This window comes from Canis lupus, chromosome 6 (assembly GCF_011100685.1).
Source record: "Canis lupus familiaris isolate Mischka breed German Shepherd chromosome 6, alternate assembly UU_Cfam_GSD_1.0, whole genome shotgun sequence".
Taxonomy (NCBI): Eukaryota; Metazoa; Chordata; class Mammalia; order Carnivora; family Canidae; genus Canis; species Canis lupus.
In genome coordinates, this window is record NC_049227.1 from 62,224,724 (window position 1) to 62,237,926 (window position 13,203).

The window sequence follows — 13,203 nt, forward strand, 5'->3', positions numbered from 1 at the left end:
TTTTGTAATCATAACATTAGTAAAAGACAATACAGATCTCCATATCAAAAACTTCTCTTTGGGTGTAATATGTGTTCTGTTCTAGGCACCTAGTGCAGGCTAAGAGGTCAGGCAAAGGCAGAAAAAAATAGGTAAAGTGTTCTTGGCTCCTGTGCAAAGAACATGATGTGAAAAGAACATGATGAGTTGAGAGAAAAGTTAGGAGGAGCAAAGCAGAGGGTGTTTGGGAAGAGGGTCAAGAAAAAAGCTTGGGCAAAAGCCCTAACATAAACAGCCTGATATGTAACAGTAACCACATGGATTTTATCCTGAGACCACCAATGAGTTTTGAATAGAAGACAAGTTTGATCAGATTTGTGCTTCAGCAGAATCACCAGAGTAGAAGGACGCACTCAAGCAATTCACCACCCTGCTTGGAACCACTAGTGGTTCCCTTTCCCTTTAGGATTCAAGCTCTTTTTGCCTTTATGGACATACAGAGCCCTTCCTGACATGGCTCCTATTTGTGTCTAGCCTCATCACTTTCTCTCTTTCCTTCCCCTAAATCTCCCACCTCACATGCTGCTGTGTAATTCATCCATATTGACCTCCTTGTAGTTCTATGAAAAGCTATATTCTATTTTTTTTCCTCCGCCCAGAATATCATTGACACCTCTGGCCTCTTTATCCTCCATATTTCTATTTTGATGTTTTTACTTTCAGGAAGCATTCACCTTCCCCCGAAGTCTGTGCATCCCTCCTGTATGCTCTGAGTACCCCGTTCATATTCCTACCATGGTATTTTAATATAAAGCACCTAGAACAAAACCTAGAATATAGCAGATACTCAAAAACATGTATTGCATATATTCGTATTATAAATTCTAGGTAGAGTTTTTCCCCCAAGCGTATAAATAACTATGTGTGAATTTTGCAAAGAAAGTAAGCAAGAAGAAATTATTTGTATTGCATACATACTAATTTCCACTGTTGAAGAGAGAAGACCTTGGTATCCATTATTTAAAGTTTTGAACATACCTTAGTTGTTTCTCTTAAATTTTTAACAGTCTCAAAATGCTTTTGTATAAATTTGAAGTAAAATTTTGATGTATCAGAATAGAATTTCATTATACAGTGCATTTAATTATGTGATTCAACTGAAAGTTATGTAATCAACTAAAGGTTGTCATTATGAACAGGCTCACAACACCTACCTCAGCAGTTCCTGGAATGTAGAGGCGAGCAGTCTGCAAAGCTGGATTGGTGATAAAATTATTTGTGTAGTATTTTCTTCCATTAGGATCAAATAACAGAATCTCAGGGGGACCACTGATCTGCCATGTGACTAGAAAGGTTGTGTCATTGCCCACACTGTCATCCATGGTCACCGTGTTTTTCAATTGATGGTGAGGTTTAACATTTTCACCTGTACTTTCAAGCTGTTCAAGAAAACACACATATATGTGAAAGTTTCTAGGGTAGGCATAAACATCCATCTTTTCCTTTACTTCTGGACAAATAAAAATAAAATTGGCAAAAAAATAATTTAATTCTGACATGAACTATATTCATATAAATCACTTTTTATAAAAATACCTCACCAAAGTGAAATATTCTATATTATAGGACTACAGAAGATATAAAATATTCTAGTATGGTTAATACAAGTATCACTTCATTATTTTTTATAGAGAAATTTTAACTGTTCTCATACTAATTCTCATCCAAATCAACATTAGCCTCAGATCAGCAATTATAATATCAAACTTAAAAAAAAATTTTTGTTCGTGAATGTGCTTAAGTGGTTTGATTTATGTTATCTCTCCAGATACTTGTATGTATTTTTTTTTTCAAGTAGGCTCCACTCCCAGCATAGAGTCCAGTGTGAGGCTTGACCTCACAAATCTGAGATCAAGACCTGAGCTGAGATCAAGAGTCAACTCTCAAATGACTGAGTCACCTGGGTGCCCCTACCTTTTTATATATTTTAATAATAAACAAAACACTGAGTTTCAGGGGGCTTGAGTACATTAAAATAATTATTTAGCCATTCACAATAAGCCACGTGCGCATGTGTGTGTGCATACAATACATACAGAATGCAAACAGATGACAGTACAGTGTTAAAAATGCTTTACATATGGTATCTCACTAATCCTATGAAAACCCTCTGAGGTGAGTACTGTTGTTATCCACATTCACGGATGAGAAGACCGTGGCTTAACGAAGTCATTTGTCCAATGTCACATGGCAAGGAGCTGAAACTGGGATAGAGCCCAGGCAGGCTGACACCAGAGCCCCTACATTTATTTAATCACTGTGTATTCAAAACAGACACAAGTCAATAAATAACTTTGAAAATTTTTATTTATTAAATAAACACACTGTGTAACACTCTGTAATATTGCTCAAACTTGGAAAGCATATAAAATTTTTGGTAGATGACAGCAAAAACACTGTGGATTATTTATTCAAATTCGTTTTATAAGCATTTGTGGACTGCTGACTAGTGGGGCACATTATGTGTTGGGCCAGATCTGTTGAAGGGGAATTAGATGTAGTTTCTGTCCATGGTCTAGTGGGGCTAATGACATACAACTGGGGGAGAGGAGGCCAAGTTTAGGAACATGAGGCTAATTTGATTGAGCCATATGATTTTTAAAAACTTTTGTTAAATTTCTAAAAACTTTAAAATGTTTGTTTTTATTTCATATTGTTAAAGAAGAAATCATGTGATAGAAAGATTATTAGGAACAAACAATTGTAATTTAATGATAATGTATGTTCTCATTTATGATTCACCTTTTTTTACTTCTAATGATGGAAATGTGGTTATTGCCTTACTGTGTACATATAATCTTGATGTTAAATATTTCCTAAGAATAATTTAACTGATTTCATTGTTCACAACAAGTCATTAACTTGGCAGTTTCACTTACCATCTGTGAGGAAGCAGCAGATGAAATTTTGTCCAGACTCTTAGTTATGTTCAAAATATCTTTAAACTACTTAGAAAAAATGTGGCCCTTTTGAAAATGGCTTGAGTAGAGGAAGCCCTTTTTGAACAAAGTCAATTGCAGTCGTTGAAAGAGTACTTAAAAATTTTTAGAATTTAGTGAAATAGTTGATACTTTTAATATGAAGGGGGAGCTTTGAAGAAGTTTTTTAAGAAGCCAAAAAAAGTAAAATGGATTATGACTGATAGAAAGTTATTATAGAACTCAAACTAAAGACACAGTTTCTTATTTTCCTCCTTGGCGTTGCCTCCACCCCACCCCCACACCTATTTTAGCCACTAGGAAGGAGCAAATTCTGCTTACAGACCTTTAAAGGTAAAGGTGGCAATTACAGGAAATTATTCCTAAGGTGGTGAAGAACAGACATTAGGTAAAAGTGAATCCAGGCTTTGGTGAGACCAAGAAGCTCATTAAAAGCCTTCTGTGCAAGAATTATTACATAGTCAAATAAGGTTAATGAGGCAGTTAGCACAATTCATCTATTTTTCTTGATTCCTTCTCTCTGTACCCCCACCCACCCCAAACCCAACCCCACCCGTTAGTATGATATTGAGGGAATCCTGACCTGAATACATTGTTGAAAAATGTCTCCAGTTCCAGAGGAAATTCTACTGAAAGCATCAATCATGCTGTTGGAGTTTGATTCATCTGGAACAAAGAACTTTAAACCTCCTGGAATACATGATTATGTTAACTATTAAAATGTATAAAATAAAACAAAAAATAACAGGTTAGGTCTTATCCAACAACCTTTCTTGTGTAAGAGGGTTAATTTGGGGGAAGGAGTTATGCTTGACCTGCTTTGCATCCTACCAGCCATGTGATAAGCAGCAGAGATGAGTGGTTTTATCTGTTTTGTTCACAGCTGTAACGTCAAGGTCTAAACCTTTCTCTGGGGCAGCCCAGGTGGCTCAGCGGTTTAGCACCACCTTCAGCCCAGGGTGTGATCCTGGAGACCTGGGATTGAGTCCCATGTCAGTCTCCCTGCATGGAGCCTGCTTCTGCCCGTGTCTGTGCCTCTCTCTCTCTCTCTCTGTCTCTCATGAATAAATAAATAAAATCTTAAAAAAAAATAAACCTCTCCCTGGCACAGGATAAAAACTCTATGAATATTTATTGAATAGTCTTGTAATTAAGGTAATTCCTAGATAGTCTAGGGTAATTGCTACCTGTCTACATTGCTATATATTTACATTTACATTCATATTCTGAAAACATTGTTTTCAAAGATAATTCCATAAAACCTAACTTTCAGTTTTAAAGTCAGCAATATTCATTTTTATTGACTATAAGGAATATAAGATAAAATTATTCTATGCCTCATATGGAATAAAGAAAGGTATGTGTCTTACAATATGGTATGTGTCTTTATCATATAGTAAACATATTTTTAGCCTTCTGTTATACATGCTCAGACTGATTTAACAAAGAAATTATGAAATTATATTTTCATTCGATGTATATAATTGGCATCTTCTAAGGAAAATGTTTAAAAGTCAGCAAAGTTTTGGAGGCGTCTCTGTGGCTCAGTCAGTAGAGCGGCTGCCTTTGGCTCAAATCATGATCCCAGGTCCTGGGATTGAGCCCCAAGATGGGCTCCCTGCTTGATGGGCAGCCTGCTTCTCTCTTTCTCTCTCCACCGATTGTGCTCTCTCGCACGCACACTCTCTTATCTCAAATAAATAAAATATTTTTTAAAAAGTCAGCAAAATTTGGGGGCACATTGGTGGCTCAGTTGGTTGTCTTGATTTTGGCTGAGGTCATGATCTTGAAGTTTTGAGATCAAGTCCTGTGTCAGGCTCCACTAGGCATGGAGTCTACTTGGGATTTTCTCTCTCCTCCCTCTGCCCCCTGCCCCACCCCCTCTCTCTTTCTCCCTCTCTGAAAAAATTAAAAATTAAAAGCAAAGTCTGCAAAATTTTGGCATAATTTAATTTTTATGTTGTTTTCCTTAAGATAACTATTTCTATTTTTTTTCACTTAAGCCACACATTCTGTTGACATAATCTGAGCTTCATGTTTGTGCTTTGAATATTCAAGTTTAAGGAAATGCTCTAAAATATAAGTTTTTAGAAATATGTTTACCTGTACGACGTGATAATTCCTCCAGATTTTCAACCACAGATGAGCCCATGGCAATGGAATGAATGGTTGAACCACTGCTGAGTGCGGTGAGTAAGCAATTGTCAATATGCTCATCATCTCCACTGGTCACTAATATCATCACAGAGCCATAGGCTTTTCCATTCAGCTTTTCAACCACCTGAACATATAGTATCAGTCATTTGGAAGGAAATGTAATTCAGATTGTCTGACTGAACAGAAGAATTCACTCATTCCAGAATCCCCACCCATGAGGCATATGCCTCTTTCAGATCCTCTGTGGCTCACTGCCCTCTATGCCCATCTCCATTCTGGCCTCAATTCACTTCATCACAGGACTTGATAGCATCACTCTACATGCCATTGCTGGTTTGCTTGTAGAGAGGTACTCTTCCTGTTTGAATCATCACAATATGACCCTGACTTAGAATAGGGTCCATAATAGAGGATATGGCGGCACATTCTTATGTGTTATCACTGCCTCGGACATCCAGTGAATGACCAATAAGACGCCTTGGCTCTTGGCTCAATCTTGGCTACACATTAGAATTAGACAAGTCCAGAATGATTATATACAGAAGGCAGACATGTTGATTTTGACTGGAAACCCAAGTGTAAAAATGGCTATAGTTGGGACAGTCCCAGAATGAATAGGAACAGTGTTAGAAATCATCTAGATGGCACTAAAGTCCTCCATCCTTGGCTGTTTACTTATTTATTAATTCATTCCTTCAACAAGCATTCATTGAACAATTATTATGTGACAGGTACTTTGCTAGGCACATGGGGTTTAATGGTAAATAAGATATGATTCCTGACCTTAAAACTAATCCATCATTATGGATCAACATCATTATAGTTGAAAGCTGTTATGACCACAGTATAACAGATTGCCCCAAATCAGAAGGAACCTCAGATACAAAATGAAGAAAAGGAAAGTGAGGGTGATTTGAGGGTTGGGTGCCCTACTGTACCTCAAATCCCTTCTTAAGCCCTGAGCAAACGCTGGTTTCTGCTTCTGCTGACACAGTCATAGGCAGGTGTGAAACCAATAGCTTTCGATCATCATCACTGTTAATTTGGTGTAGTTGGGCTCTGATCTCCCCTTTGCTGTTGAAACTGACGATGCCCACAAAGGTATGAATTTCAACAATTTGCATCAAGTAAAATTCTACTGCTTGTTGCAGTCGAAGGAGTCTGTTAGCCTATGTCCCAAAAAGGAAAAAAAAAAAAAAGAGAGAGAAAAAGAAAAAGAATTACATTTGTTTGGTAGACAAAAGTATGACTAAGCAACTCAATCAACAAATATTTCTGCAAATCATTAGCAATGTCAGATTGTAACTTTTTGAGCTGTAAAGAGTGACACAATGCTGGATCCTCATTTCATTAATTGTAAAAAAAATAAGTGCTTTTCAAAGAGGGGGTTTAGAACCGTGCCTCCAAGAAGCTGTTCATATTTACCACTCTCCAAGGATACCTATTCACACTGTTTCTCTCCAACTCAGAATTCAAGTTCTATGAAACCAGTTAAAATTAGATTTGTAGCTGTTTCTTTTAAAATCCAGTCTGGGTAAGAGGAAACACCACAAAAAGACCTGATAGTAGAGAAAAGTAGTAGTTAGGGGTATGTATACAGGCCCTATCCTCTGTTACCATGGTCATCTTAGCCTGGGCACTTCATCTGTAAAGTGAGCATAATAATATTTTTCTTACTTATTTATTTTTTTTAATTTTTTTTAAGTTTTTATTTATTTATGATAGTCACAGAGAGGGAGAGATGCAGAGACACAGGCAGAGGGAGAAGCAGGCTCCATGCACCGGGAGCCTGATGTGGGATTTGATCCCGGGTCTCCAGGATCACGCCCTGGGCCAAAGGCAGGCGCCAAACCGCTGCGCCACCCAGGGATCCCTTCTTACTTATTTAAATAGAATCACTATGAGTTTCAACTGAGAGACATAAATGACAGTACAGTTATACTCTGAAGCATTAACCAATGATAAATTAGTATTAGTGACCAGGTTTGGACAGGTGATGGTACTGATGTTCACTAGGATCACTTGTTTTGAAGGCTATGGGAGCAGCAAACTGAGCTTCTATGACCACCTCTTCAGCAATGACTGTAGTCTCTATCTCCAACCCAGACAGCTCCCTTAATATCTGGACCTACATTTCACATTGCTTAGGAAACATTACCAATTTAACGTCCCACAGGTATCTCAGACTCAACACACTTTGAATTCATTGCCTCCCTTCCCAAATATTGTTTCTCTTACAATATTGGGGAGAAAGTTGGTACAGTGGATGAAGCAAGGACTTTGAATCCTGCCTTCAAAGTTTGCTAATTATGTGACCATAGAGAAATCACTTATCTTTTTTAGCTTCAGTTTTCTCATCTGCAAAATGGGTATATAGTCAGCACCCAGTAATTAGCAGCTATTGCTAACATCATGTCATCAAGTCATCATTCTTTTTTAAAATTAGCTAATTAATTTTTTTTAAGTTTTAAAATTTTAATTCACCATTCTTAATCATGATCTCCATTCCCAACCAGTTAAGCCAAAAGCGTGGTAATGAAAGTCTTTCATTACCCATCTGTTATAAGCCCCCATATCCTCGAACAGGTCCTACCAACTCAAAGTCTTAAGTTTCTCTCAGATTCATATCATCTCTGCATCTTATCCGCCATTTTCTTAGACACACCCAATATTAGTTGTAGCCATACCAACAGATGTACTCCCCACAGATTTTTCTAATTTTGCCTGTCAGCCACTGCACAAATTCTTCCTTTCCCTGGAATTCTTCCCTTCTTCTCCCTCAACCTAGCAAGTACCTTCTCATCCTTCAAGATTCAACTCCAAGTTCATCCTCTCAATGAAGTCCTCCTCAGTCACTTTCTTTTATGGCACTAGATGCTTCCTCATCAATGTTCCCAAAGCAACTCACACCTCTTTGAAGCCTTGTCACATTATATTGTATTTATTCACATGTGCATGTGTGTGAGCATTTCATATAGACTTATTTATTCATTTGAAAGAGAGAGTTGGGAGGGAGGAGCAGAGGGAAAGACTCTTAAGCAGACTCCTCACTGAGCTTGGACCCTGTCTGGGGGCTCCATCTCATGACCCCGAGATCATGACCTGAGCCAAAATCGAGAGTCAGACACTTAACCAACTGAGCCACCCTGCAGGGACCCCAAGTTGTGAGCATTTTGAAGCAGAGACTATGTCCTATCATTTCTGCATCCCGCAAGCCAGCACAGTACAGGCGCCTAATGAACGAATGACCATGACATTTCAAGGACAGTATTGGCAGGAAAAGGGAAGGAAATTTGCTTTGCTATGAGTGTGTTACTTTAGGCATATTTCTCTTCCACATCCCTTAGAGCTTCTCTCAAATCCAACTATCACTTTCACTCTGTCTATTCTTCTTCAATAGAGGCAGCTAGCCAATATAAATCATCTGGAGACCATATTTTAGAAGATCATGCCCTAGTTAGCTGCAGGTAGGCAAGATTACAAAATTATTTAGATGTTGAATGTATGAGTGGTGCTTCTAACGTTTCAGAGACAAGCCAAAAAAGACAAATTTTCTACAACTAGTGATCCAGAGAATACAAGAGGATAAACTCTTCCTTAGGACAAGTACTATAATAAAATAATAACTACCACTTAGGAACCAAAAGCTTCATATTCATTTTCTCATTTATTCCCCTTTGACAACTTTATGAAGTAGATGATGGTATGATGGTAAATGTTTTTTTAAACTGGCTTTCTGGCAGAAAGAGAGAGAGAGACCTTGATTTCATAATTTCTGTGGGGTACATACTCCCACCATGGCTAATTTCAAGTTGTCAATTTGACATCACTGAAAGCAGAGTTGGGTAAGAAATATGTAGTAGTAGACCCAGACAGATACAGTAGGCCAGAAACCATCTTAAAAGCATAGATCGGAGATCAGCAGTCATTTTCAGAAAAGGGCCAGAAAGTCAAGTATTTTAGTCAAGTATTTTAGGCATATGTTCTCTGTTGCAATTACTCAACTCTGTTGTTTTAGCACTAAAGTGGCCATAGATACAATAAATGAGCATTGCTGTGTTCCAATACAGCTTTATTGATGGACACTGAAATTTGAATTTCATATAATTTTCACATGTCATGAAATATTATCATTCTCTTGATTTTTTTTCTAATCCATTTAAAAAGTAATCTATTTTTGCTTGTGGGCTATGCAAAAATAGGTGGTGAGCCAAATTGGCTCATGAACTATTGTTTACGGATTCTGCTCATAGATAATGATTAAAAAAAAAAAAAGTAGGAAAATAATCAGGAAGTGATGAGTTTTAAGCATTTATTATGTTTGTTTTAATATACTGTATTTAATTCTAAATCTACATAGTTTAATTTTTAATAATGGCTATATTTAACTACTGGCTTGCAAATTTTCTAAAAATTTAACAATCGACTCTAATGAGCTAGTATAAGCTGCTTCTGTCACAACACTAAAAGTAGGTATTATAATCCCTATTTTACAAATGAGAAAACAGTTTGGGAAGGTTATTTTGCTCCTGATTATATAACAGTAAATAAGAAGCCAGGTTTTAAAGCACATATGCTTGGTTCCAGAGACTAAGACTTTAACCACTAACTGAGAGTTCTGGGGTTTTCAGGAGTGGATTTCTGGAAGGCTGCAAGCTTCTTGAATGACTGAAGTATGGTTTTCTATCCATTGTGACATGGAAAATACACACACAATGGATAATCACACTCTCTTGCAAACCCAATGTCTCTTACCTCAGCAAGCTTACCAGTGAGTGAAATATAGCCAGACAAGAGATTCTCTTACACATCAGAGTTTTGGGAAAGGGTCTTGGTTGGAAAAAAAGTTGCAATTAGTAGCAAAAAATCAGGGTTAGGGATTATCTGTGGGTTTCATTTATCTGCCTTATCTCAATTTCTGGCCTAAGTTTGTTCCTCTTGTCCCCAAGAAAAGACAAAATACATAACAGTTCCAAACCTTGGCCTCTCCTTCTTTGCCCTTACCTGCTAGAAAATGAAAAGAATCGAAAACTGATAGAAAAAAATGAATGGTTTACAGCCACTTTGGTGCAAAATATTACCTCTGCCATCTTACTGGACACATCCAGGACTAAACAGACCACTTTGTCACCAGGCTGAATAAGAGAGAACACGGGAGGCGGTGGAAGTTGAGTCCCATTCATGGGAAAGCTATGATTAAAGTCAGCAGAGTCTGTGATTACATCCCATGCACTTCTGAGGCTGCACATTTGGTTCTGTAGGTTTGGAGCTTCTTGGTTGTGTGTACGTGCATTACAGAATTCAACCACCTAGAAAAAGAACAATGCCTATCAGAGAATAAAGACACTCCTCCCATATTAGACATACTTCTTCTCAAGCAGCTAAAGGTAAAAGGAAAGGTGAGTTGAAACATGAGATAACAGAAGTGCTATAGCAGCCCTTTATTACTTCAAGAATGATATTGAGTTTACAAATATACCTTCGCACCCTTTGCTTGAAACACTGGCAACCTTGTGGTATTTGTGATCCGTCTATTATAGTCTATTTGCACTTGGATAACAGAGAGCAGACCATGTATATATATCTTAGTCTTAAGAAAACAAAACAATGTTCCACTTTTTTTCAAATGATAGTGTGTTAAAGAAAACACTCTAGAAAATGTTATCTCGGTCAACCTACTCCTTCGAATTATATATAATGACCCAGCTGCACCTTTATTTATTGATCAGTCAACATAAATTGATCTAGTTCAAATATTGATCTCTGTAAGAATAGGATAATGAACAAAAAAGCAACTTAAATCTACTTCCTGATCTTTCTCCCCTTTTGGAAATAGAGATATAATTCATTTAATAATGAATTAAACATATGTCACCCCTTTTTAAGGTATGGTTTGCATCGCAAAGTAATAGGTTACCACCTATTCCCAGTGCTTATATTCCTACAGAGTAGATACTTCCTGCTAACAGAGCCATGGGAGCTTAGAGCTAGAAGAAACCTGATAGACTTCCCAGTCCCATCTCTAATTTCATAGAAGGGGAAGCTAAAGCTTCAGAAGGCTGATAATTGCTTAAGGACATGAGTTTCCCAGTAGCATGGGGAGACGGGAATGTAACCCGTTTTTGTTGTTATTTATTTATTTTTTTAACTCTTTTCTCTCCTGACTATGGTTAGAGAATTGTGAAACTTTTTTGACTGGATGTTAGTGATTAGGTCTTTCAAAGGATCACAGACAATGTGGATGAAATACATGAAATTAAGTTGGCCTTAGGTATTAAAGCTATAAATTAAAAACAATGTATCAGACAAGAAGTATGAAAAATCACTTTAAAGTTGCAGAATGACTCGTAGCCTTGACTAAACCAGATTGAAGAAAAAAAATTGTTTAAAGAAAAGAATATGTCAATCTAAGGAGCATTGGTCATCTATGGAAGCAAAACTTCACAGAGGCATGCGCCCATGCCCCAGCACTGTGGAGGGGAGATTTGACACACACACGTGAGTTTCAGGTCTTTGTGAAGATGGGTGGACAGGTCAGGTCATGAAGGCTGATACCAGTAAACCTCTCTATCACCAGTCTCCTTCCTTTCTGATTCTATTCCTTCAAAGCAGGCTTCTGGTGAGAATTTGGCTGCTTCATGCTTCTTCCTTCAGACAGAAAATGAACTAGCTGGAGAATGTTAAGTATTGGATCTTCATGACAGAATACTCTTTTAAAATAACAATTTTTAAAAATGGTGTTCTAGATCCATACACTAGTCTCTTGCTAATGCAAAATACTGACAAGGTTAAGCTTCTGAAACTACAAAGGGTTAGTTGACTTCTTTTGGTAACGTCTGGTTTTTCTTTTAATTTCTGTGCTCTGTGCAAAACAAGGGAAAGAGAATTAGGAAACACAATTAAAATAAGAGTGGTTTGCTACTTCTTACTTTTTTTTTTTTTTTGGAGGTGCTGGGAAATGGTTTGCTACTTCAAATGAAAGACATATAATCATGTATTTTATCACTCTTAGTAACTCAATACACTTTTCCTCAATACCTTCAGATGAGCAGTTTACTTTGAAGTCTACAGAGCTTCCTTGTTAAATTACCTTCCCTAGAAAGCAAATAATCATTTTTCTAAAGGAATCTTTTTTTTTTTTTTTTTTGGTGATCATCTTTGGGGCCTTGGTGTTTTTTATCTGTGAAATAAAAACTAGATAAACTGTAAAGCCCCCAAGCTCTAAAACATAGTGAGTGCTAATTGTCTTTTTGTTTAAATACTTCAAACATTATCAGTCCACCTTGGGAAGAGATGGCATGTTGTAGGAAGTTGTCAATCCAAGGCAGTTGTCTTTATACTTACAGAAGATAAACTTTGCATGAACATTATCGATGCTGTTGCATTTTGGGTGCTATTATATATAAACATACATCCTTCTTTGAAAAGTTTACTAATAATACAGTTTTCTTGGGGGCAAGGACCTTTTTCACATACAAAAATGCCTGCGATATCAGATGAACACCTAAAAATAGAAAGAGAAATTGGGTCTATTTTAGAAATACTTATGTTTTTTCTTCATTGGCTCATATAATAATTTGTTACAGGGCTTGTAGCTTGCTAGATACACACAAAACATTTAAAAAACTACCCTCTTAAGAAAGCTCATTAATTTGGAAATGCAGTCCACTTTATATTAAAGCATTTGATCTGGATGAGGAATTCTGTATTACCAAAAGTTTTACCAACTAAACAGGGTAAAAGAAAAAGATACTAGGAAATCAACATGATTTTTTGGAGTCCCAAGGAGGAACATGATTGATAGTATCTTGCATCACAGCGTCTTTGAGCTCATTGCCATTGGACATCAGAGCAGAAGAAAGTGAACATGTAATAATGATATTTAAAAGGATTCCTTCCTAAATAAGCAATCTCAGACACTCCAATAGAAGTGAAGAACAATACAACCTTTAGAAGAGAAATATTTTCCAATTGATAATTGGTCATTATCTACCAAAATTATAGATGAGGGCACATTTTGACCCAGTAATCCCTGGAAGCTATTCTATAGATATATGGATCTGCCTGC

At 37.0% G+C, this 13,203-nt stretch overlaps 2 protein-coding genes across 5 annotated transcripts in view; one reads left to right on the forward strand and one right to left on the reverse strand.

The window, feature by feature from the left end:
- Positions 1-13,203, reverse strand: part of CLCA2 (chloride channel accessory 2) — a 39,492-nt gene that overhangs the window by 17,479 nt on the left and 8,810 nt on the right. For all 3 annotated transcript variants that reach the window (XM_038541473.1, XM_038541472.1, XM_038541474.1), the window contains exons 5-10: positions 12,480-12,639; positions 10,217-10,444; positions 6,074-6,304; positions 5,082-5,259; positions 3,562-3,668; positions 1,194-1,418 (exon numbers count right to left, since the gene is read on the reverse strand). In XM_038541473.1, the coding sequence (XP_038397401.1) occupies positions 1,194-1,418; positions 3,562-3,668; positions 5,082-5,259; positions 6,074-6,304; positions 10,217-10,444; positions 12,480-12,639 (1,129 nt within the window). The remainder of the gene's footprint in view (positions 1-1,193; positions 1,419-3,561; positions 3,669-5,081; positions 5,260-6,073; positions 6,305-10,216; positions 10,445-12,479; positions 12,640-13,203) is intronic.
- ODF2L (outer dense fiber of sperm tails 2 like) overlaps positions 10,412-13,203 on the forward strand; it is a 64,763-nt gene continuing 61,971 nt past the window's right edge. For both annotated transcript variants that reach the window (XM_038541478.1, XM_038541479.1), the window contains exon 1: positions 10,412-10,534. The gene's annotated coding sequence lies outside the window, so the exon portion shown is untranslated. The remainder of the gene's footprint in view (positions 10,535-13,203) is intronic.